This window comes from Castor canadensis, chromosome 10, assembly GCF_047511655.1.
Source record: "Castor canadensis chromosome 10, mCasCan1.hap1v2, whole genome shotgun sequence".
Lineage (NCBI taxonomy): Eukaryota > Metazoa > Chordata > Mammalia > Rodentia > Castoridae > Castor > Castor canadensis.
This window is the reverse complement of record NC_133395.1, coordinates 84,113,045-84,134,505: the sequence shown is the minus strand read 5'-3', so window position 1 is coordinate 84,134,505 and position 21,461 is coordinate 84,113,045. Positions and strand designations below refer to the sequence as shown.

General features: G+C 45.3%; 1 protein-coding gene across 3 annotated transcripts in view; it reads right to left on the bottom strand.

Annotated features, from left to right (window-relative positions):
* Positions 1-21,461, bottom strand: part of Tnfrsf19 (TNF receptor superfamily member 19) — an 83,769-nt gene that overhangs the window by 18,067 nt on the left and 44,241 nt on the right. For all 3 annotated transcript variants that reach the window (XM_074043728.1, XM_074043730.1, XM_074043729.1), the window contains exon 5: positions 19,368-19,453. In XM_074043728.1, coding sequence (XP_073899829.1) covers positions 19,368-19,453 — 86 coding nt within the window. The remainder of the gene's footprint in view (positions 1-19,367; positions 19,454-21,461) is intronic.

Below are 21,461 nucleotides of genomic sequence, written 5' to 3'. Positions count from 1 at the left end.
AACAAAGAGTTCTGTACAATCTTCGGTGAGGCAGGGCCACAGTCCTGGAGTGTAGACTTTATCCTGTTCATCTAAACTGGTTAAACAAAAATGTGGATGGTAACATTCAACATATGAATTCCAGATGCCACGAAAGTGGTGCCAGTAATCAACATGGTCACCTTTCTTATCCACTTGATTTCCAGGCACTCAGCCCGGATGAGGTGAAAGAGAAAGCCTTTCTTCATCATTTGCACTTTCTTCACTGTAGACCTTGGTCTTCATGGTTTTTCAGCAACTGACAGAAATGCTATTTCAAAAAGAGATTTTCTTGTTTCTTCTTCTACCTACAGCCTTATTTATATCTAAAATTTTTGACTGATTTCCTTATTGTGGCAAAATATACTTAATATTTACCATTAGAGACAATGTTGTTGCCAATCACCACTAATTCCAAAACATTTTCCTCACTCACAAAACCCCATGTTCTAAGCAGTAACTCCTCCCCTACCCCCGACCCTGACAAGCATTAATTTACTTTCTGTCTCTATGGATTTGCCTATTCTCATATTTCATATAAATAATGATCCAATATTATGTGGCCTTTGTGTCTGGCTTCAGTCACTTGACAATGTTTTAGGATTGATCCACAGTGTATTAGAACTCTCTTTCCTTTTATGGCTAAATAATATTTCATTGAATGGATATACCACATTTTGTTTACCTAAAACGGACCGACAGCTCCCTGGAACAAATGGAGTCCATCACATACTGCAAGGGCACTGATGGGCTCGAGACTGTGGTGATATGGGATGGAGGTTATTTAAGTTTGGTTTATTTACTTATTTATTCATTTATTTTTGGCAATACTGGGGTGTGAACTCAGAGACTTGTACTCTAGGCGAGGTGTGCTGTCATTTGAGCCATTCCTTCAGTTCTTTTTGCTTTAGTTATTTTTCAAATAGGCCCTCACATTTTGGTGCAGGGTCAGCCTCAGATCTCAATCCTCCTGTGTCTGCCTCTATTGTAGCTAGGATTACAGATGCACACCACTACACTCAGCTTGTTCTTATACATAGGGTCTTGCTAATCTTATGCCAGGGCTGGTCTCCAAAAGCAGTTTTCCTATCTCTACTGCCCAATTAGCTCAGCTTACAGGTGTGAGCCACCACGCCCAGCCTGAAGTTGTATTTTTAATTGACATATTTATGGGGGACAAGGTGATGTTTCGATACATGTGTACATTGTATAATGTTCAAATCTGTCATCTCAAACTCTTACCATTTCTTTATAATAAGAACATTAAAGTCCTCTTTCTAGGTATTTTGTAAACTAAAAATAAATTACCATGTGACCCAGAAATCCCACTACTGGGAATATTCCTAAGGAAGTGACGATATGTGGGAGACATCTGCACCCCCAGGTTCACTGTGGCCCTGTTCACAACCACCAAGACATGGCATGTCTTGGTGTCCATCAACACATGGATGGGTGAAGAAAATGTGGCATATAGACACAGTGGAATACTAGGCGGTTGTATAAAAGAAGGAAATCTTGTCATTTTTGGTAGCACCAATGAACTGAGAAGACATTACAGCGTGTGGAATAAGCCAGGTGTTGCATGGTCTCACTCTTAAGGAATCTAAAACAGTTGATCCCATGGAAGCAGAAAGTAGTATGGTGGTTAGTTACCAGAGCTGGGAGAGCACAAGGTCGCTCTCCCAGCGACAGGAAGAATGGGCGCCAGAGTTCTATTATAGGTAAGAATGACGCTGTGTAGGCATTGCAACCTACTCTTGTCACAAATAGCCCAATCTCAGCCAATCACAGTGGCCAACTGTTCAAAGCAAGTTCAAAAAAGACTGTAACGAGTACTCAACTGTTGGCCCCTTCCCCTACTTGGGGCCAGGAGTTCACTGTAAGCAGGAGAAAAGCTTGGCACCCTGCCTCCATGTTGCATCTGTCTCCTTCACTCAGTCTCTCTCCTGCAATCACCCTGGGTGTGAGGAAGGACAGGACTAACTGATAACATCTGTACCACAGAAACTGTCCCTGAGGACAGGAATGGAAAGCCTCCACAGGACAGGTCACCTGTCCTGAGACAATGAGCTACTAACCACCTATGACCGTTTGATAATTACACATTCTAGCTCGATTTCAATCTAAAGCAGGGAGATGGGCGAAATGCTACCTTGACTCTTCCCCCGGCATGCCTGTGTCCCGCTAATTAAACCTCCTGTCTGTGACCCCCACCATTACCTGTCTCTCCTGTGGCACAGCAGGGTAAGTGGCTGCACCTGACCTCTGGAGCTGAGGAATTTGGGCCTGTAACAAGACAGACAGACACAGCAGCCAATTGGGCTGTGTCTAGTCACTTTCACTTCCTGTGTGCCAGTTCCTTTTCTGTGCCTGTAAACATAACCTGCCATGTGATGGGGTGGGTTGTAGTGCTTTGGTTGGGACTGCTGCCCAATGGTAGAATCACAAAGCTAATTAAGATCTGCAAAGCTAGGTTGAGATGATTTTGTCTTTTAATAGTTTGGACTTATTAACTACAAGCAAATATAAACATTAAGTGAAATCACACTAAATATTTAACTCACATGCAAAACAGGGGCCTAGAAGGAAAAGGGATTGACAGAATCTAACCTGAAAGGGAGGGATATCTGTAATTTCTCCTACATGTCTGTCCAGTCCCCTACTGCAAAATTATGACAGTAAGAAGCATGAGTTACAAGGCACTCGGTGATTCTCTTTGTGGGTAAGTCGATGTGACTCACTAAGTCACAGGAGGGGACTGGTGACAGACAAACATCTCGGACATTCTGGAGGACTATCACAGGGACAGAAACTCTCCTACTTAAGAGGAAGGGATGTGAGGAGAAAGGAAACAGGAAGCCCACTAGCTCAGCACTGCATTTATGGGCCGTAAAGATGACAGCCAGGGTAGTGCTATTTACCCAATGCCCCGCGCCCCCTTACGCTGTGCCGTCCATTTTTACTTGGAGAGAATCAAGCTGTCACTCAAAGCTGGGTCCTTTGTAGTAGTCAAGGAGAGTGGTGACAGTGACACGGATGTGGGGCCCCAGCTCTCCCGAAGGGTCACCGGCTAGGCGTTGAGCTTGGTTGAGAGTGTCAGTTCCATGACTGCTCTTGGTAAGCGCCTTTCGATGATTCTCCCTTTTTAGATGATCAAGGCTGTCATGGCCAAGCCACATGGCCACCGACAGACAGACACCATCCTTCCCGTGTGCCCAGCTTCCTCAACTGGGAGCTGTCAATCAGAGACGATGGGCTCAATTGTCCTCGTGGCAGCCCAGCCATTCTGCACACTTCACAGATGCTCCAAGGAAACGCCACTCCAGCTGCAAAGACCACCACAAGCATGGCTACTGCTGAAGCCAGGACTTCTGAGTCAGAGGCCTGCTCCAGGCATGGCTGCTCCAGACCCGCTCGTGGCCATGGGAGACTTCGCCTTGGTCACTCCAGGCCTTAGTGACCTTCCAGTGACCCTGCCCATCTTGCGTCTATTCACTGGAGGTTGCGTGGTGGGCGGGAGGTGAGGAGCACTTCCGGTAATGACTCAGCAAAACGATGGCGATTGGTGCTCATTCTAGGCTCATGATTGGTGGACTCAGAAGCTGGGCACAAGCGAGGCTGTGATTGGAAGCTGTGTGTGTGTGTGTGTGTGTGTGTGTGTGTGTGTGTGTGTGTGTGTGTGGCATGCCACGCCACGCCCCCTTTCTAGCCCTATAAGAGGCTTATTTCTCCGTCTCTTTGGGTCGATCTGGAAGGCTTCCCTCCTGTGTGACCTCCCTCCAGTACCCCCAGCCCTGTGGCCTTCATCGTGGGTAGAGTGGGATGGGCTGGTTGCACAAAGAGCAGACCAAACCCCGGGGCTTCCAGCCTCAGCAGGGGCAGCGGCAGCAGTGGCTAAAAATCTCCAGAGAGGCTGGGAGCAGACAGCCGCGGAGCTGAGACTGGAGGATGAGAGGCTGTGAGGGGCCGGAGGCCGAGCCAAGCGTCCTGAGTCCGGGAGCGCGGGAGCTGCTGCTGGACCACTGGCCCCAAAGCCCAGACCAATAAGTCTCTGAACTGAGCTATAAGCCCCTGGCTTTGAAAGCCCAGAGCATGCTCTGATCTGAGCTGTAAGTGTCTGGTTTTCTTTTGTTGTGCTTTTTAAAAAAATTTCATGATGCTAGGGTTTGAAATCAGGGCCTTGCTATTGCTATGCAAGTGCTGTATCACACCCTTAGCCCTTTTTGCTTTAGATATTTTTCAGATAGGGTCTCACACTTTGCTTAGGTGAGCTTGGACCATGATCCTCCTACCTATGTATCCTTTATGGCTGGGATTACAGATGTGCACCACCACACCAGGCTTGTTTGTTGAGGTGTGGTCTTGCTAACTTTTTGCCAAGGCTGGCCTTGAATTGCTGTCTCCCCCATGTCCATCTCCGAGTAGGTAGGGCTGTAGGGGTAACTATCTGGCCTTTAAAGCGTGGAGCCATAGGCTCTAGTTCTCAGGACCTAGCACTGTAAGCCTCGGGGTCTGAAAGCCCAGCCTGGCAGCCTCTGGCACTCAGGGTGTAACAGTAAAGGAGCTGCTTTTGCTGTTCACAGTTTCCATCTGATGGAGCTAAAGCACCCCAAGCAGTGTTTGTGACAGTAGCATCTGTGCATCAGCAGCTAGCAGGATAGGGGCACATAGAAACGTCGCAGTTTCCAGTTACTCTCATCGACACGGCCAGCCCGACTGGTATCGCTAACCTGCCTGGTTACTAAAACCAATTTTACGAAAGCCAGAAGTCACTGGGACCCCGCTTGGTGTGTGCAGGCATGGTCTTGGTTCTCTGTCTGCCATGTGGCCTCCTCCAGCTGTATAAACGAGTCTCTCGGGCAGCCAAACTCCTTTCTTTTCTGAGACAGCACCCCAGAGCCCCCACTGTCCCACGTGTCGTCACCCACGTGGCATTGGGCGTAAACACCCTGAAGGCCACAAAGCAAGTCGATGTCACTTGCCAACCAAGCTTTATTTTGTACCCAAGCCGAAAACCACAGTGCCATCATTCATTTTGACTATAATAATAAGTATTTTGTATCTGTTTCTAGAAAAATAAAGAATATTTTAGCATATCCCTTCAAATCCAGCAGTGCATACTGTTTCTGAAACCATGCTCCCAAACCCTGGAGCACTTTCCTCCCCGTCTCCTCTCCTGCCTTCCCCTCCTCTTTGCCTTTCTTTAGTATAAAATGTGAATGTTTCTACCTAGGAAATAAAAATTAATTATCCTCATAAGGAGTTGAGCCGCAGGACAAAAGAAAATTAGCAACAAGACACAAAGTGTCCTTCTGTTTGAGCTGTCAATCATCCAGTGGCCTCGCAGCCCAGGGAGGGCAGGGCCACCATAGGCGCTGGGGATAAGCAGTGAGAAGGGCTGCTGGAAGGAGCTGGGGTGACCCATGCGGGACTGCACCTGGAAACATCCAGGAGGACGGGGAGGCAATAAGAGAACAATGGGGTCCTTGGGGAGACCCCAGGCTAGGGCCCCCTGCTCCCAGAAGTCTGGAGGACACGTGGTGAGGCTTGGTGCCAAGATTCGGCCTCCACAGTTGTGGATGGGTCTTCCACAGGCCTCGTTTAGGCCAAGTACTGTCATGCATGTCTGAGGAGAGAGGGAAGAAGAAAGGAAAACAGAAAAAGCAGCCATCACTGAGAGAGGCTGGTGAGGCAGGGAGGGAACCACAGGCCATCGGTGGCCACAGCCACGGCCACGTGACTGACTGGCCACCTTTACGCCAAGAGCCGCTCAAAGAGCCTGTCAGGAGCAAGCACGTTCCTTTACATCCCTCTTTGCCTCCTGATGGGTTGTAAGTAGAACTGTTCTATACGTTAATTGCCATAAATACCATAATTATCACTGAAAAATGATAAGTCACAAAATGGCAAGGGCCAGCCTACAGCATTGCTCTGCAAACACAATAAAGTTACAGGCATTTTTCCTGCTTTCGAGGATGTTTTTCTTTCCTTCTTTTTTTTTTTTTTTTTTAATCCCACCGGTTTATAAGGTCTTGCAGTGTTTATTTGACTGGTGAAACAATGGGAGCTTTAAAAATGCCTGCACCAAAAAGCAGCAAGGACACCATAAAAGAAACACAGGCCTTGGACATCTGGGCCGAGGGAGAGCAAGCTCAAAAATAGCTGTGCTTCACCAGGACTAGGGCGGCCTGCCATCTGGGAACTGAACAAAGGCCCTGCCCTCCCCACTGAGTCCCGCTCTCCTTAACCCCCTCGGGGCCACGCTCCAGCCAGGACAGCACAGCCACGTCCACCTTCCCCTACTCTGCCCACCACAGCCCACGACTCCACAGCTCTCAGATTTCCTGGCACTAGGAAGAGGACAATTCCCATTAACCTCACTGCCACATCTGAAGTCATCTGTGAGATTATTCCCAGGTGACAAAACTCAAACAATTATGTCTGCCCATTCACCCCAACTAAGGAAAAAACTGTGTATATGTGAACATTGAGTCTACTTGAAAAGACAAAAAATCTAGATTTTCATCAATGTTTCCTGCTACCTCTTCCTTTCAGCAGAATTGTTACTGTAATAATTTGTCAATAATTTTACAATGAGAGGATTTAGAGAAAAGAGCAAACAACTCAGGCTTAGGTTCCAAAAAGTACACTTTTCTTGAAGCTTGGAACATGAACCTGATTCAGGAATTCAGCCCAAGTTTTGTCGTCTGTATTATAATTATTAGAATTCTCATTTAGTACACGAAGAAATGGAGGAACAAAAATTACATTATTTGAGAGCTAGGTGTTAGGACTTGGACTCAAAATCAAGCCTTCTTGCCTGGTGTGGTGCACACCTGTAAACCCAGCACTTGGGAAGCTGAGGCAGGACTGAGTATGAGGCCAGCCTATGTTACATTGTGACACCCTGTCTCAAAAAAGAAAACAAAACCAGAAAACAAAAATGAACAAACAAAATGAAGCCTTCTTCACAGTGAAGATGAAACTCGTCAATCCATGAATGACCTCAAATAGTCCTGAGATGATCAAATGAGGTAGTTACAGGGAACTACTAGTTTCAGGAACTACTGGTATTCTAGATCAGGAGAATGTTCCCAATTTTACTCTCAGACCTCTCACTGTGTCCCCAGGGCATAGGTAACAGTGAGCATTTGTGATGATGGAAAATCTTGTGGTATGATATAAAATCCTATTAATCTCATCCAGTGTGTTTTGCCTGAGTTTAGAAAAAAATGAGCCAAACACTATAATTTTCACTGATGTTACAAGGAGTGAAAAAAGAAAAAAAAAAAGGTTGTCCCTTGGTATTCTGGGAGGATCAGGACACCTCCTGCTCCCCAGATTCCAAAATCCAAAGATGCTCTTGTGTAAAATGGTGTACCATTTGTGTAGGACCTACCAATTTCCTCCTCATTTTGCCATCTCTGGGTGAATTACCACACCTCATGCAACATAGATGCTGTGTAAACAGTTGTTATATTGTATTGTTTTAGGGAATGAGAAGGAAAAAAGCGGTCTATATGTGGACACATTTTTTTCCTGTATTTTTGACTCAGGGTTGGTTGAACCTGCAGACAATGGTTCCCACAGACATGGATGGCAAGCTGTATAACTAATATCATGTTCTTAAAATATAGTTAAATCAACCAAATGAAAAGTGTTTAAGTTAAACTAATCGAATTGTATTAATTAAATTAATTAAGTAATCAGGCCTTGAGAAAGGGGTAAAAAGTGCCTGGCTTCAGTGTGCTGCGAACACTCGCTTAGCTCCCATGTCAGGGTCCTACTTTCCTACCTGCTCCCCTGAAGCCACCTGTAGTTAACACCCTCACCCCACCACACACACACACTCACACACACCACACAAACATACTCACACACACCCACACACGCTGCACAGACACATACACACAGACACACCCACGTACCACACTCATACACACTCACACCCACACCACACACACTTACACACCACACACTCACACCCTCAACACACACCATACACTCACACCCACACCACACACACTCACATTCACACCCACACTCACACCACACACACTCTCTCTCTCTCTCTCTCTCTCTCACACACACACACACACACACACACACACACACACACACACACACAGCAAGGAGGCTCTCAGACCCAATCCCTCCACTGCAGCCATACACCCTTCGCTAGGTCCCTGTCCTATGTCACTGATAGGCCTTCCCTCAATACTTTATTGTAAAACAACCCTGCTCTGTGCTCCCACAGAGGTGGGAATTTGGGCCTGGTTTTCACTGCAGTCCCCAGTGCCCTCTTCAGGAACACTGTGCATTCCAGCATCCAAAGCAGCCTTTGACAGCTTCCTGGGGCACATGGCCAGCTACCACCTACCACAAATGTCCAGGAGCAAGTCCTCATTCTGAACAAAAGCGTGCCTACTGACAAAGTTTTCAGTATTACCCATCTCTAATGACATTTAAAAAGTTCAATACTGGAGATGTTACAGGAAATCATTTCTAGGTAAAATTTCACACCCAGATCCCCTGCTCTCTTGATGGAAAATGAGACATGGACAGAAAGACAATATTATATACACAAGTAAATTTTCAAATAGCAAAGAACAAAAACATTTCAAGACTGTTCATAAAGACAACCCCTCTGAGGCTGCTTGAGGAAAGCCACCTGTAAAAGGAATGGCTTCCCTTTGGGGGTAACAGACATGGTCTCTATTTTCACTGGGGAGACAGTGACAGTGTCTGAAACTCACTGAGTGACACACTTAAAACAGTGTGTCCTCTCTTATGTCAGTTATGTTTTAGTAAAACTAAAAATTCACATTAGAACAGGTGAGTCATTCTCCTTTTAAGTATCAGGGGAATTAAGAAAAGATGTTTCTTGACTATTTAGTTAAGAAAATGGCTATGTTTACCACAAAAAGGGTAAACCCCTCATGGATACTTAAAATATTTCTGAGATGCTAAAAATAAATGAAGCAGTTAAGATAATGTTTACATTAAAACAGGTGAGTCATTCTCCTTTTAAGTATTAGGGGAATTAAGAAAAGATGTTTCTTGACTATTTAGTTAAGAAAATGGCTATGTGAACCACACGAAGGGTAAACCCCTCATGGATACTTAAAATATTTCTGAGATGCTAAAAATAAATGAAGCAGTTAAGATAATGTTTTAAACACCCAAAGGGGAATATCATCCTTTTAAAAATGAATTCCTACTTGAAATTCAACTTTATGCTCCCATTTTTAACTTTCTAATAACTTTTTCAGCCTTAGAGTTAGTTAGCCTACTTTAAGTACAGCAACTCAGACATTTCATTTATAGTTTCAAATTTTTTTACTTTTTAAATTATAGAATTTGAAAAAAATGCTATAGTATTTGTAGTAAACACATGCAGACTTTTTTGTCATTATTTCCAGAACAGCACAGCGTAACGACTACTTCCATAACACTTTCACTACATTAGGTATTACACCCCATCCATCTAGAGATGACTTGAAATCTGCAGGAGGCCTGAAAGGACGCAGCAGATACTTCCTTGTTTTGTAGAAAAGGGTTGAGCATCTGGGGATTTTGGAACCAATTCCCTGTGGACCCAAAGATGACTGTATTTTTATTTTTATTTTTGCAGTGCTGGGGATGAACCCAGGGCCTCAGGCATACTAGGCAAGTGCTCAACCACTGAGCAACCCCAGGCCCAACTGTATTTCTCTGCTGGATTCTTAGTCTGGTCCCTCTTGGAGATGAGCTGTACAGGCTTCACTGCCAGGTGGGCTTGGGTTGGAATCCCACCTCCCCCTCTTCATGGGGCTGCAGAAACATAGGCCAGGCTGAGAAATGTAGCTGAGGACTACCATATCTCTCAGAATCCAAGATGAATTTGCTGTTTTATTTTCTCTCTTCCCTTCTCCAAATGGTGTTGCTCAAGTCAAACCACCTTCCTTAGGGAATTGACTTGGAGGTGGCCAGATGCCTGAGTTTAAAGGCTACTCAACCTGGTCCCCTCTAGCACATGAGTCAGCAGGGCTCCCCAGCACATCCCAGCTCATGCGAATAGGCCATGGCCTGGGCCCCCATGTCAGCGGGACACTGAGGATTTCAGCTGTTAGGCTGCTTTCTCTATCAGCTCACAGCTACATAGTCTTGGCTTCATTGGGAACACACATGAATCATCCCACCCATTGGTAAACGTCCACAACTTGGTAAAACAGGCAAATGGCTTTTATATATTTTTAAATAAACTGTACTCAATCTCAAATTCATTTCCTTTAGCGATGCCCTTTAGCCAACCACAGCCTGCATGAGTAAATATTTAAACTAGCTTGCTGGTCTTAAATGTCTAAGAGAGACTGAAGATAAAAGACAAAAGTAGTTAGATTTACTGGGGACTGGGTAACAGCCGACCACCCCGCTCTCAGAGGGCTGAGCCACCCGGTGGCAAAGGGGACCCTCTATGGCCACTCCGGTGTCAAGGCCTGGCAGGATTTAGTCACCTCACTTCCTGTCTCGACAAAGTTGACATCTCACCAATATTGAGCGATTTTATACTAGGAAAAAGGAAGGAAAGCAGAACATCTCAGTTTGAGACACTTTTAAAAGAACTTTGCTTCCTGTAACCCTAAAGAAACTAAGACAAAGGAAAGACATTTGGAGGACACAGGTTTGAAAGAGCAAAATACGCATCCAAAGCAGTCACACGCTCCATGTGCTTGCTTCCTGGAAGAGGCCAGAACATACACACACAGTCTAGCCACTAAGACAATGAGAAGTTTGGCATGGCAAATTTTCAACGTTTTCAGAAAACAATTTGTTTGTGTGTGTGTGTGTGGTAATAGGGCTTGAACTCAGGTCCTACATCTTGAGCCACCCCACCAGCCCTTTTTTGAGATGGGTTTTAACGAGATAGGGTCTCATGAACTATTTGCGTAGGCTGACTTCGAACTGTGATCCCCCTGATCTCCACCTCCTGAGTAGCAAGGATTACAGGTGTGAGCCACCACTGCCTGGCCAGAAAACAAGTGTTGACCATGATAATCAAATAAGCCTTAAAAATGATGATTTTTTTTTGGTGGGACTGTAGTTTGAACTCAGGGCTTTGTGCTAGCAAAGGAGGCAGTCTACCACTTGTGCCATACCTCCAGCCCATTTTGCTCTGGTTATTTTGGAGATGGGGGTCTTGTGAACTAGTTACCCAGGCTGGCCTCGAACCAGCATCCTCCCAATCTCAGCCTCCCAAGCAGCTAGGATACAGGCCTGAGCCACTGCCCCTGGCTATGAAATGTTACTGGTGGAAGTCATTTGGAATGAATTGCAGGAGTTCTCAGCTTTCTTAAAAAGGCTTTAGCTGAAGTATAACTCCATGGTATCACACTTGCCTCAGATCCCAGAACTTTACCAAAAAAAAGGAAAAAAAAACCTTTCACCACTGTCATTTGATCATTCTTCCCACACCCTTCTGGGGTCTGGAATAATAATGAGAACTATAATTATGGTCCTGAGCGGCATTAGAGAGAAAGCCTCCGGGTCAGTCATTAGGGTGAGTGGGACCGTTTGTTCTACACTAAGTGACACTTAGTGTGGGTTTCTGAGGCCACTCTGCGGGGGTCTGAGTCACTGTGTGGCTGCTCTGCCCTTTCGCTTCTTGCTGCCTTCAGCGCTCATACTCCATCCGGTCTTCTCTCATTCCCTCCACCACGGCTGCTTTAGTTGGCTTCAGCAACACTTCCAACAAAAGATAGGTGGAAAAGCTGGGTGTGGAGGCAAACACCTGCAATCCCAGCACTTGGGAGGCTGAGACAGGAAGATTATCAGACCCTGTCTCAAAAACCCAAAAATGAAATAAAATAAAACAGGTAAGTGGGCTCCAAGGGAGGACTTAAAGGTGTCCCTTCAACAGAGAGCCTTAGTTCTGCCTCCTTAGCAGGGAATCCTGGCTGGGTTTTGAGCATCAGCAAGGTCTTTTGGGCTTTCATATAAGCAACCTTTGATGGCTATACCAGTTTGGATTCTGTTTCAATAAAATAATGAAATCACTTAATATTGTCAGAATGAAAGGGACATACCAGAGAAAAGCAAGGAAACACAGACCACGGGAGGAAGGGGAGAAGGAGCAATCACACGTGAAACAAGTAACTCTTTCCTCGTTTCACTTGTAACTTGGAGAGGTCCCCGTGTGTCACCATGTCACCAGGGAGCCTGGCTCTGTGGCTGGATTCTCAGCTGCCCACTTGGTGTCTGCTGACCTTCCTTTGATCTGTCTTCATCCTCCCTCCCTTAAAAGTTCTGTTTAGCAGGAAAAGGCTCAGTTTTCAGGCTGCTCTATAAGAAGGTCCTTCCGGACAGAAGTAAGTGTTTGAAGTCTGCAGTCAACTCCTCTGTTCTGAGATAATCCCACAGTGCACAGTGTGGCTCCACACACAGTATCCACAGCAGCCATGCCTGGCTGAGGACCAGCGACTACTCCAAACCCTCAGTAACCTGAGCCCTTCATTACTACATGCTGGCTTTGTGGACTCTGATGCCAGGCTCCAGTGAGCATTCTGGAAAATCAGGCATTAAGTCTGAGCAAACTCATCAGAAAACCTCTGCTGCAGAAACAAACCCCATCTTGAGCATGGAAGACATGGGGCTCTGTGTCCCATTAAAGGGTCCTTTCCTGATCAGATCCAGCAAGGGTAGAAGCCCAAGGAAGACGAGGACTGGGTGCTGGGAGGAGTTGGGACTGAGCTGGCTGAAGCCCTCTGGGGAAAGCTGAGGCCAACTTGGCCTTCACCACAAGGACCTTGATGCTTCTCCTCCCACGCCACGCCTCCCTCCCCTCCCTCTCCTTTAAAGAAAGCCTGAAACCCACACTGGCATTGATTTCAAAAGGACAACCACTTTATTTCCTTCTAAGTGTGTTTTTGTTTTCCTCAAGAGATGGATTTAGCAGGCACTCACTATAAAATAAGTGAGCACTGCTTGTCAAGAGATAAAAGTCTTAGTATCTTTGGACAATAGACACTTGTGGGCATTGATTGGTCACTCTATCCATGACAGCGATGTACCCCTCTCCACCTGGCGAACAGAGATAGCCTTAATCCCAGTGCTTCTGCCATGCAGTACTCAATAAAGCCATAAGGCTTATGAGTAATGTGTGGGAAGTTATATCTGAAGTGAACAGGGATAAAACAGTACATACAGCGTAACTACCTCTCTTTCTCTCTCTTTCTGTCATGTTGGTGGTACTGGGATTTAAACTCAGGGCCTCCTGCTTGTTAGGCAAATGCTCTGCCACTTGAACCACACCCTCAACCCTTTTTGCTTTAGTGACTTTTCAGGTAGGATGTTCTGCTTTTCCTCTGGGGCTGGCCTCAGATCATGATCCTCATATCTCTGCCTCTGGAGTAGCTGAGATTACAGACATGCATCTACATGTCTGGCTTGTTTCTGAGATACAGTCTTGCTAACTTTTTGCCTGGGCTGGACTCGAGCTAAGATAGCCCTATGTCTTTCTCCAGAGAAGCTGGGGTTACAGGTCTCTCTCTCTGATGCTATGGATTGAATCCAGGACCTCACAAATGATTTACCACTGAGCTGCATCCCCAGTCCTCACATCTAGATTGTGAAAAATCAGTATATGCAGAAAAAAGACTAGAAAGAAAAACTTTGTTGTTTATCTGACTGGCAGGGGTTTTCTTGTATGCTTGTTTGTTTCGCTATGTTTTGTAACGCTCAAGTGCTGGAATAGTTCTGTTTGGAAGACTGTTGGTGTCCTACCAGTTTTTCCATAAACTTTAAAAGTTACTTTAATGAGCACATATTTCTTTTAAAGCTAATTTTGAAACTACCTGTATTTGTTAAACACAAAGACACTTTAAATTCCCTTTGGAAAAGAATTATTTTTTTTCATGATGCAATCCATCACTTACTGGGAGAAGGAGTGGTAACTGTTTGCTGAGTCCTGAACCATGGAAATTCCTAACTAGCTGCAGGTCAACTCAGCTCTTGCTTTTTCCCGCACACGCAGTGATTTATCTGATGGCTATCTCTTTAGAATCACATGGTTTGTTTTACAAAACCCCCAAGAACAAAGCAAATATGGAAGTTAAACACACTTTAAATATAGTTGCATTCTGTTGAAGACCACTTTGAATTTTTCCAAAACCATTCGTTCCAACTGCAGTATTTGTTCCAACTTAAGTAAACATTGCTCAAAGAAGTCACATAAAACTTCATTTCTTATCAGACCTGAGGCAGGATATAGTTCTAAAATGTCTTGGGTGTTTTTCTATTTCTTCTGAATGTTCCAAACAAACAGAAGCACGTTATTAGAATGGAAGGCCCAGAAAGAGCACAGCCTGCAGCCAGGATTTCTACAGAAGGTGTCTGTACTCATCTGAAATTTCCTGCAGGGGCACTAATGGTGGTGCCCACGCAGCCATTACAGCAATTAGTGCTATTAGGACCTGACCAAAGGGGCTGAAGGTGGCCAAGTGATCACTACCACAAGCCAGCATTGTTTGGGGGTGTGGGATAGCAAGGAAAGACCAGACTCCTTAGCCTGGCAATGTAGCCAGGGCAGCTGATTAAACACCAGGCTCCCGTGTCCCTTTCAGGGTCCCTCCTAGCTCATCCCCTGGCCAGACAGACCTCCTCAGAGCCAGGTGCATTGGCGCTACCCTTCCAGGAGGGGTCCACGTAGTCTGCTCTGAGCACACCCGGGGCAGGCAGGTGGAGCCAGGGGATGGAGTGCAGGGGAGGTGGCCACCCAAACAAGGCAGCCCAGCACAGACCGTGGTTCCTGATCGGGCCCTGGTCTCCTGAGTGGCTGGTCTCCTGACACAAGATACTGCAGTTAGTCCTATCCCAGGTGAGGGTATTAGTATTCCCATTTTCTAGACAGTAAACAGAGGTTCTGAGTGGTCACCTGCAGGAGATGACACCATAGGTACAAGGCAGGGCCAGGCTGTGAACTCAAAACCTCTGGGAGCAGATCCAAGCTGTGCTCTACACTGTTCTACTGCCCTCACCTCTTTCTGGACTTCTTAAGATTGTGCCATACAGAGAACCAATCGTGAGGGATAGGCAACTTCTTTCTTGTTTGTAAAATCACTTTATGGGGAGCATAGTTATACTCTATAAAGAGTGACTTCTATTTAGTCAGGCTTCCTCCTCCTCCTCCTGCTTGCCTATCTTCCTCCTCCTTCACTGCTGGGGTTCAAATCCAAGGTCTCCTTGTGCATGCCAGTCAAGCACTCTGCTACTGAGCTCCATCCCAAGCCCTCTTAAAATTTTTGTTTTTTTGAGTTGGAGTCACCCAGGCTGGTCTTCAACTCATTGTCTCAAGTGTTCCTCCTGTCTCAGCCTTGTGAGTAACTCGGAATGCAGGCACGTGGCACCACTTTTAGACATTCTTCATTATGTATGCATGCCACACTGCTCATCTCTGAACGACTCCCCCTGCGTTTAGCACCACACCACCTGGACCTGCTGCATCTAGAACCACAAGGAGAGATGAGCTTAGTGTCCAGGACAAAGTGTTCCCAGCCAGAGGAGAAGCCTGAGCCAGGAAGGAGGCAGCAGATTTGAGACCCTGCAGGTGGCCAGACACTGGGTGTGGCAGGTCACATAGCTGGTCTCATTTAGCACTTACAGCAACCTTCTCCATTCTACTGGGGGAGAAGTGTGCCCACAGGGGAGTTAGGCCACTTGCCAAACTCATACCAGCCAGAAACAGGTACGGAATCAGGGTGGCCCTGGATGGTTGCTAGAAATAGGATGTAAGTTTTCAACCTTGTATTTTCTGTTTTACTTTAGGTATTGCATAAATATAAGAAAATGGAGTTATATTTTAATTAGCTTATAATTAGAAGCATTATTACCATGTAGACTGCTCTCCTCTCTAAAGATTCGTTTGTAGCTCATACACAATTGGGATGTAACATATGTATGTCTTGGGGCAGCCCCAGAACTGGCCTGAGTCTTCCCCACAAGCAAGGTCCCAAGACAAGCAAACCAATACTGCACTTTGACCACAAGCTTCAGCTAGGCTCTCGTGCTATCAGGACACCCGCTATTTTCTTGACTCGACTTCCATTCCCCCTCTGAGTGATGAGGACCTGGAACACTTGTGCTCTTTGGGCTTCTGAGATCCTTGGCTTCTGTCTCACTCCATGGAGCGTGGTGCCTTCATGGCTCACTGATCCAGAAGCCCCTGCACTCCTGCCATTGAATGCAAAAGCCCACATCTGCTGGTCTGCCTGGCCCCTCGTCCCTTTGGTCATCAGGGAGTGCTTCTCCTTCCACACAGGTGGCCAAGAACATAAAAGACAGCGATGCACTGTATGGCCATGCTGTGGTCAACGACAGACCACATGTGTGATGGTGGCCCTGTAAGATTACACCGTCTAGTGACGGCACAGCACATTATTTGTGGCAGTGCACCTATGTTGTTGGATGCGGTTGTTGAATGACATAATTCTCAGAATGCATCCCCATTTTTAAATGATGTGTAATCGTGAGACAAAAAGCCCCTACAGTGAGACAGGTGTCTGTCACGTCACAAACATCCGAACCCAGTTGTCTACATGGCCGTCCCTACCCCATCCTGACATTAGCTTCCTGCTCCATCTAATCTGGCATCCTCCACCCGCCAGAATGGCTGTTGTTGCTGTCATCAAAGACTGCCAAGGTGCCAGTCCAAAGAACATGTCTCATATCAACTGACCTGACCCATGCAGCGCTTAAAGCTGCAGGGCACCATTCTACCCTTCTGGCTCTCCTCAGTTAGTTTCTGTTCAGGTTTATTTTTCTTCTCCAGTTCAAAGCCAACGTTTAGGAAAGACACTCCTGACTCTGACACTTCACTGCCGGTTGCACCTTCTCAGAGTGCTGGGGATCCTGCCAGGCCCAGGGCTGTCACTATGTGCACCTGTGTGTGGATTGGGAGTACTGTTCACACAGGACAAGTATCAACAGTTCCCGCACTATACCTCCTGAAGGATATTGTTTTCCATGGTGTCTGGGACTGGTGTGCTGTCACACGTGGTGATGGGGTTGTACTCTGAGAAATGCAGTTAAGGGAGTGTCACTGTGAAACATTCGAGCACACTCAGACTCACAGCATCCCCTCTGCACACCCAGGCGAGAGGGGTGCTGGAGTGTTACTCAGAGACTGCTCTGGAGACTGTAACACCATTGCTTCAGGGTTTATATCTCTAAACGACGATGGTGGGAGTGTTTCAGCTCACCCCTGGGATCTCTGTTGACTAGGGGTCTATCAATGACCAGAAAGGCTCTGGTGTCAGACTGTCCCCTGAAGGCATGTGACCAGGTGTGGTGGGACGATGAGCAGCACTGTCTGCAGAGCCACCTATAGCACTCAGAGCTCAGAGGAGCTCCCAAGGCCCAGGAAGCCCCAGCCTCCACCACTGCATGTGCAGCCATGGAGGAGAATGTTCTGCAAAGAACCGTGGTGAAGGCACCAACTTTCTGTGACAGAAATGAGTCTCAACACTCATGAGAGCTCTCAGTCACTCTGCCCTGTGCTGATGTGAAAAACTCTCAGCTGGGCACCCTGCACTTCTAACTCTGATGAATAACTTTACTTTCTAAAAAAGTCTCACAATGGGGAAATCTATCTCCATATATGTTAAACTAATCAATTTTCTCCTCAAAATGATGCTTATTAAGTGCTTAGTTAGCAAAGGTTGCATGTAGACCTCCATTTAAGGCTCGGCTATGGCGTCTAAGCTTAGCCACAGCCCTGAAGGCAAACATCTCAGAGCTTCAGACTTTTGACTACGTTAAGATAAACTTAAACCCAATACACAAAGGATGAACTTGCCTTCTAAACAAAACAACAGCTCAGCCACCCCAGCAAGGCCAGGTGGCTGTGCTGTAATTAGCGCGAGGACGGGTCCTTCCAGGGGCTGGATAGCTGCATAAAGAGGATCCCTCAGTATCTCTTATGTGATAGATTCAGAGTTCAGTCAACTGATGAAGTTTAAAGCCTACGACATAAGGAAAGGTGACCTTGTAGGACAGATTAGATGACTTGTTTTTCTGTATGAGACAGTAGAATACGGTGAGAGAGCACACAACAAAGTTAGGCAGACTTTGGCTGGGACACTGAGGTGTCTATCAACACCTCTGGACGAGTGTTCTTATATACAGAATGGAGCTGAGGACAGGATTCTTGAGAGAAGTAAGAAAAACAAACAAATCCAGCACCTTTACCATGGGTAGCTCATGAAGCAGGCATTCCACACTGCATTTGCTAATTGTAACGAGTTATTGGTGAATGTTTACATATCATAAAAATGAGAACCAACATACACTTTCCATAAAGGTTGGAGTCCTCTGATTATTATTTTTTTGCTTTTCTATCACTTCAAATGAAGAATAGAAAGTAATGTACTTTGATAAAGGACAATAATGTGCACTGGAAAATGTCATGGCATTCTTGGGAAGAGAAGAGCTGTGTGGCCTAATCAAATGATACTGCAACTTCCCATTTGTTTGGAGGGGACTTTTGTCACAGAAAGAAGTGAGCACAGATGTCCATGCATTGGAACTGATAGCAAAATGGGGCTCCCAGAAAGGCTGGAGCAACCCACACAAGGGAGAAGGCTCACTCCCCCACTGCCACCTGAACAGAGCTGTCTCCTCTTTGTGAAACCTCATCCCTCACTTAGCCAGGTTTGCACGTAGCACTGAGAAGGGAGAGCAGCCACTCTTCCTGTTCCAAGGGCATGCCGGTTGAGAACTCACAACACATACCTTTTATCTCTAAGGAAACATCTAGCCAAAAATATGAACTAATGGCAGCACAAGGAGGAAAGGCAAAATTGTCTCAGATAGGGTGGTATTCCCAGCATGCAATGAGTCCTTGCTCACTGATTTGTGAAGTGAGAAAAATGAAGGGACGTATGAACACGGGTTCCAGTCAAGGAAGGCAGGGGTTTCACACAGATAACTTTTGAACAGGCAGACACCACCATGTGATTGTAATCGGGGCATACAAAAGGGAAATCCAGCAACTCATGGGGCCATGGTGCAAAGATGTTATGCATGGGGACCTGGACCACCCAGTTAACTGGAGTCCCCCCAGTTTGGTATCTAGAACGAAGGACAAAAATTGAATGGCACACAACGGCAGCAACACGTCTGCATTCCACTCTGGGGTTCAAGTCAGTGGACACTGTTGACTGAGGCGCGTGACTAAGCTTGATGCAAGAGAGCGCCCTATGAGCCCATGGTAAAGAGAGGTTTTGGTCCATTTGCCAAGTGGAGAAAAGTCAAAGAATGAAACAAAATTTAAAGACCATTGCCCCTTGTGCTCCACTTGTAACGCGTTCACTCACAGTGTGGTTCGTAGGGAGGAGGAGGGTCCCCGCAAGGCACACATTCCATGTCTTGAAATCCAACAAGTTTTGTCTTCCTATAGAATCTAGAAAAGAGAGGAAAATGATCCTGGTTAGTTCCGTCTTTTAAGCTCATAGGCACAACAAACAAGATTTATATCACAAATCATCAGGGCCAGTCGCATGGAGCAGAAAGAGAATAGTGCCTGAGGTAGGCACATCCTGAGCTGGCAGTGAACACATCAGAAACATCAGTTCCACTACATGGACCCTCATGGATTCTCTTTGGTCCACTCTCTTTCCATATTGGGGTGGCAGAGCTGGTGAGAAAGCGTGAAGTCAGTTGTAATTTAAACTACCAAATACCTTATAAATAAAGTGCTATTTTTCAACACTTGAAATTGAGAGACCAAATACTCTATAATCTTGATATGGCGTCCCTTTCTAGGCATGACAAGAAACCTAGCAGCCAGAGTGGAAGAGGCTGACAGCTTCAATTAAAAAAAATAAACCATGGGACATTGTGGCACATGTCTGTAATTCTAGTACTTGGGAGGCTGAGGTAGGAGGATGTGGAGTTTGAGGATAGCCTGAGCTACAGGGAGAGCCCTTGTATTAAAAATTAAATAAGTATGAAGAGGATTGAAGTACACTACATATACAGGTATAAATACAGATACAGATATAGATAGATATAGATGAAGACAGAGTAATGAAACCCAGCAAACACTGTTTGAAAGAAGGGTGGGAAAAAAGTTAAGAAAATGTCATAGAGAGATGAACTCATTCAAAGTATACTACATACATCCATGGAAACAAGGAAACCTCCTTGTACGATTAATGTTTACTAAAAATATTAATTCTTTTATGAGAAAATAATTAATGAAAGTAAACAAGCCAAGCCAACAAATAAAAATTTAAAGAATCTGGAAAGCAAAAATGAAGATGACCATAGTTTATGGTCCACAAAAAACTAAGAATTATTCTAATTATATTACTGTTTGTAACTTAAGTCTCTGAAGGCAAATGTAAAACTCATCACAGTGAGAGGGAATGCCTCAACTGAAGAATGGGCAGAGCATCTGTTGTCTTTCCCAAAGAGCACTTCATAATGAAAACCAAAAACTGATGCTTAAAATTGATGTCAAAAGTCTTAATTTCTAAATGATTCAGCAGCTGAAAGCTGAAGTGAAAACAGGGAAGTGTTGGTGTAAGCACAGGCATGTGTATACATTCCCAATAGGACTGTGAACGACAGGTTTAGAAGGGAAATGTACCATGTGTCATCAGAACTCAATAAAATAGTTCACACTCTACCTAGTACTTTCATTTTTAGAAATTTATCCTAAAAAGATACTCACCTGGGTAATCATAGTGTTGTTTATAAAAGAGAAAAAGTGCCCACGAGGCACAATCCCAATGTCTAACAGTAGAAATAACCAACTCAAGCCAATGGAGTGCAGGTGACCTTGGGTAGTGGTGACATGGGTCTCCCACACACAACTTTTTGTTTTTATGGCTCCGGAGATCAAACCCAGGGTCTCATGCATGCTAGGCAAGCACTCTACCACTGAGCCACACCCCCAGACTTTTGTGTGTGTGTTCCTGTGCTGGGTTTAGAACCCAGGGTCTTATGAATGGTAGGCAAACACTCTACCACTAGAGTTACATCCCAGCCCCACACACAATTCTTAAATTAATGAAATGCCATTAAGTGGAAAAAGAAGTGTATATAATGTGATTCTATTTTGTACAGCGCACATTATTTCAGATTACTCACCAATGCATATGAAAATATTTGCATATATATTCACATTGAAAACACTTTGAAGGGAATTATGTACTAAATATTAATGATTACTAATAGTGGAGATTCAAGTGATTTTCGTTTTTTAGATATATAACTTTTCCAGGATAAAAATAGTAGTATGGAGACTAATGTATGGATCAAGTCTACAGAGGATAGGCAGACACCATTATTTTGTGAAACTGGATGATGTAGTAGGAAATCTGATTCTTTTAAATATTTTTTTGCAGTACTACGGTTTGAATTCAGGCCTCATGCTTGCTAGGCAGGTGCTCTACCACTTAAGC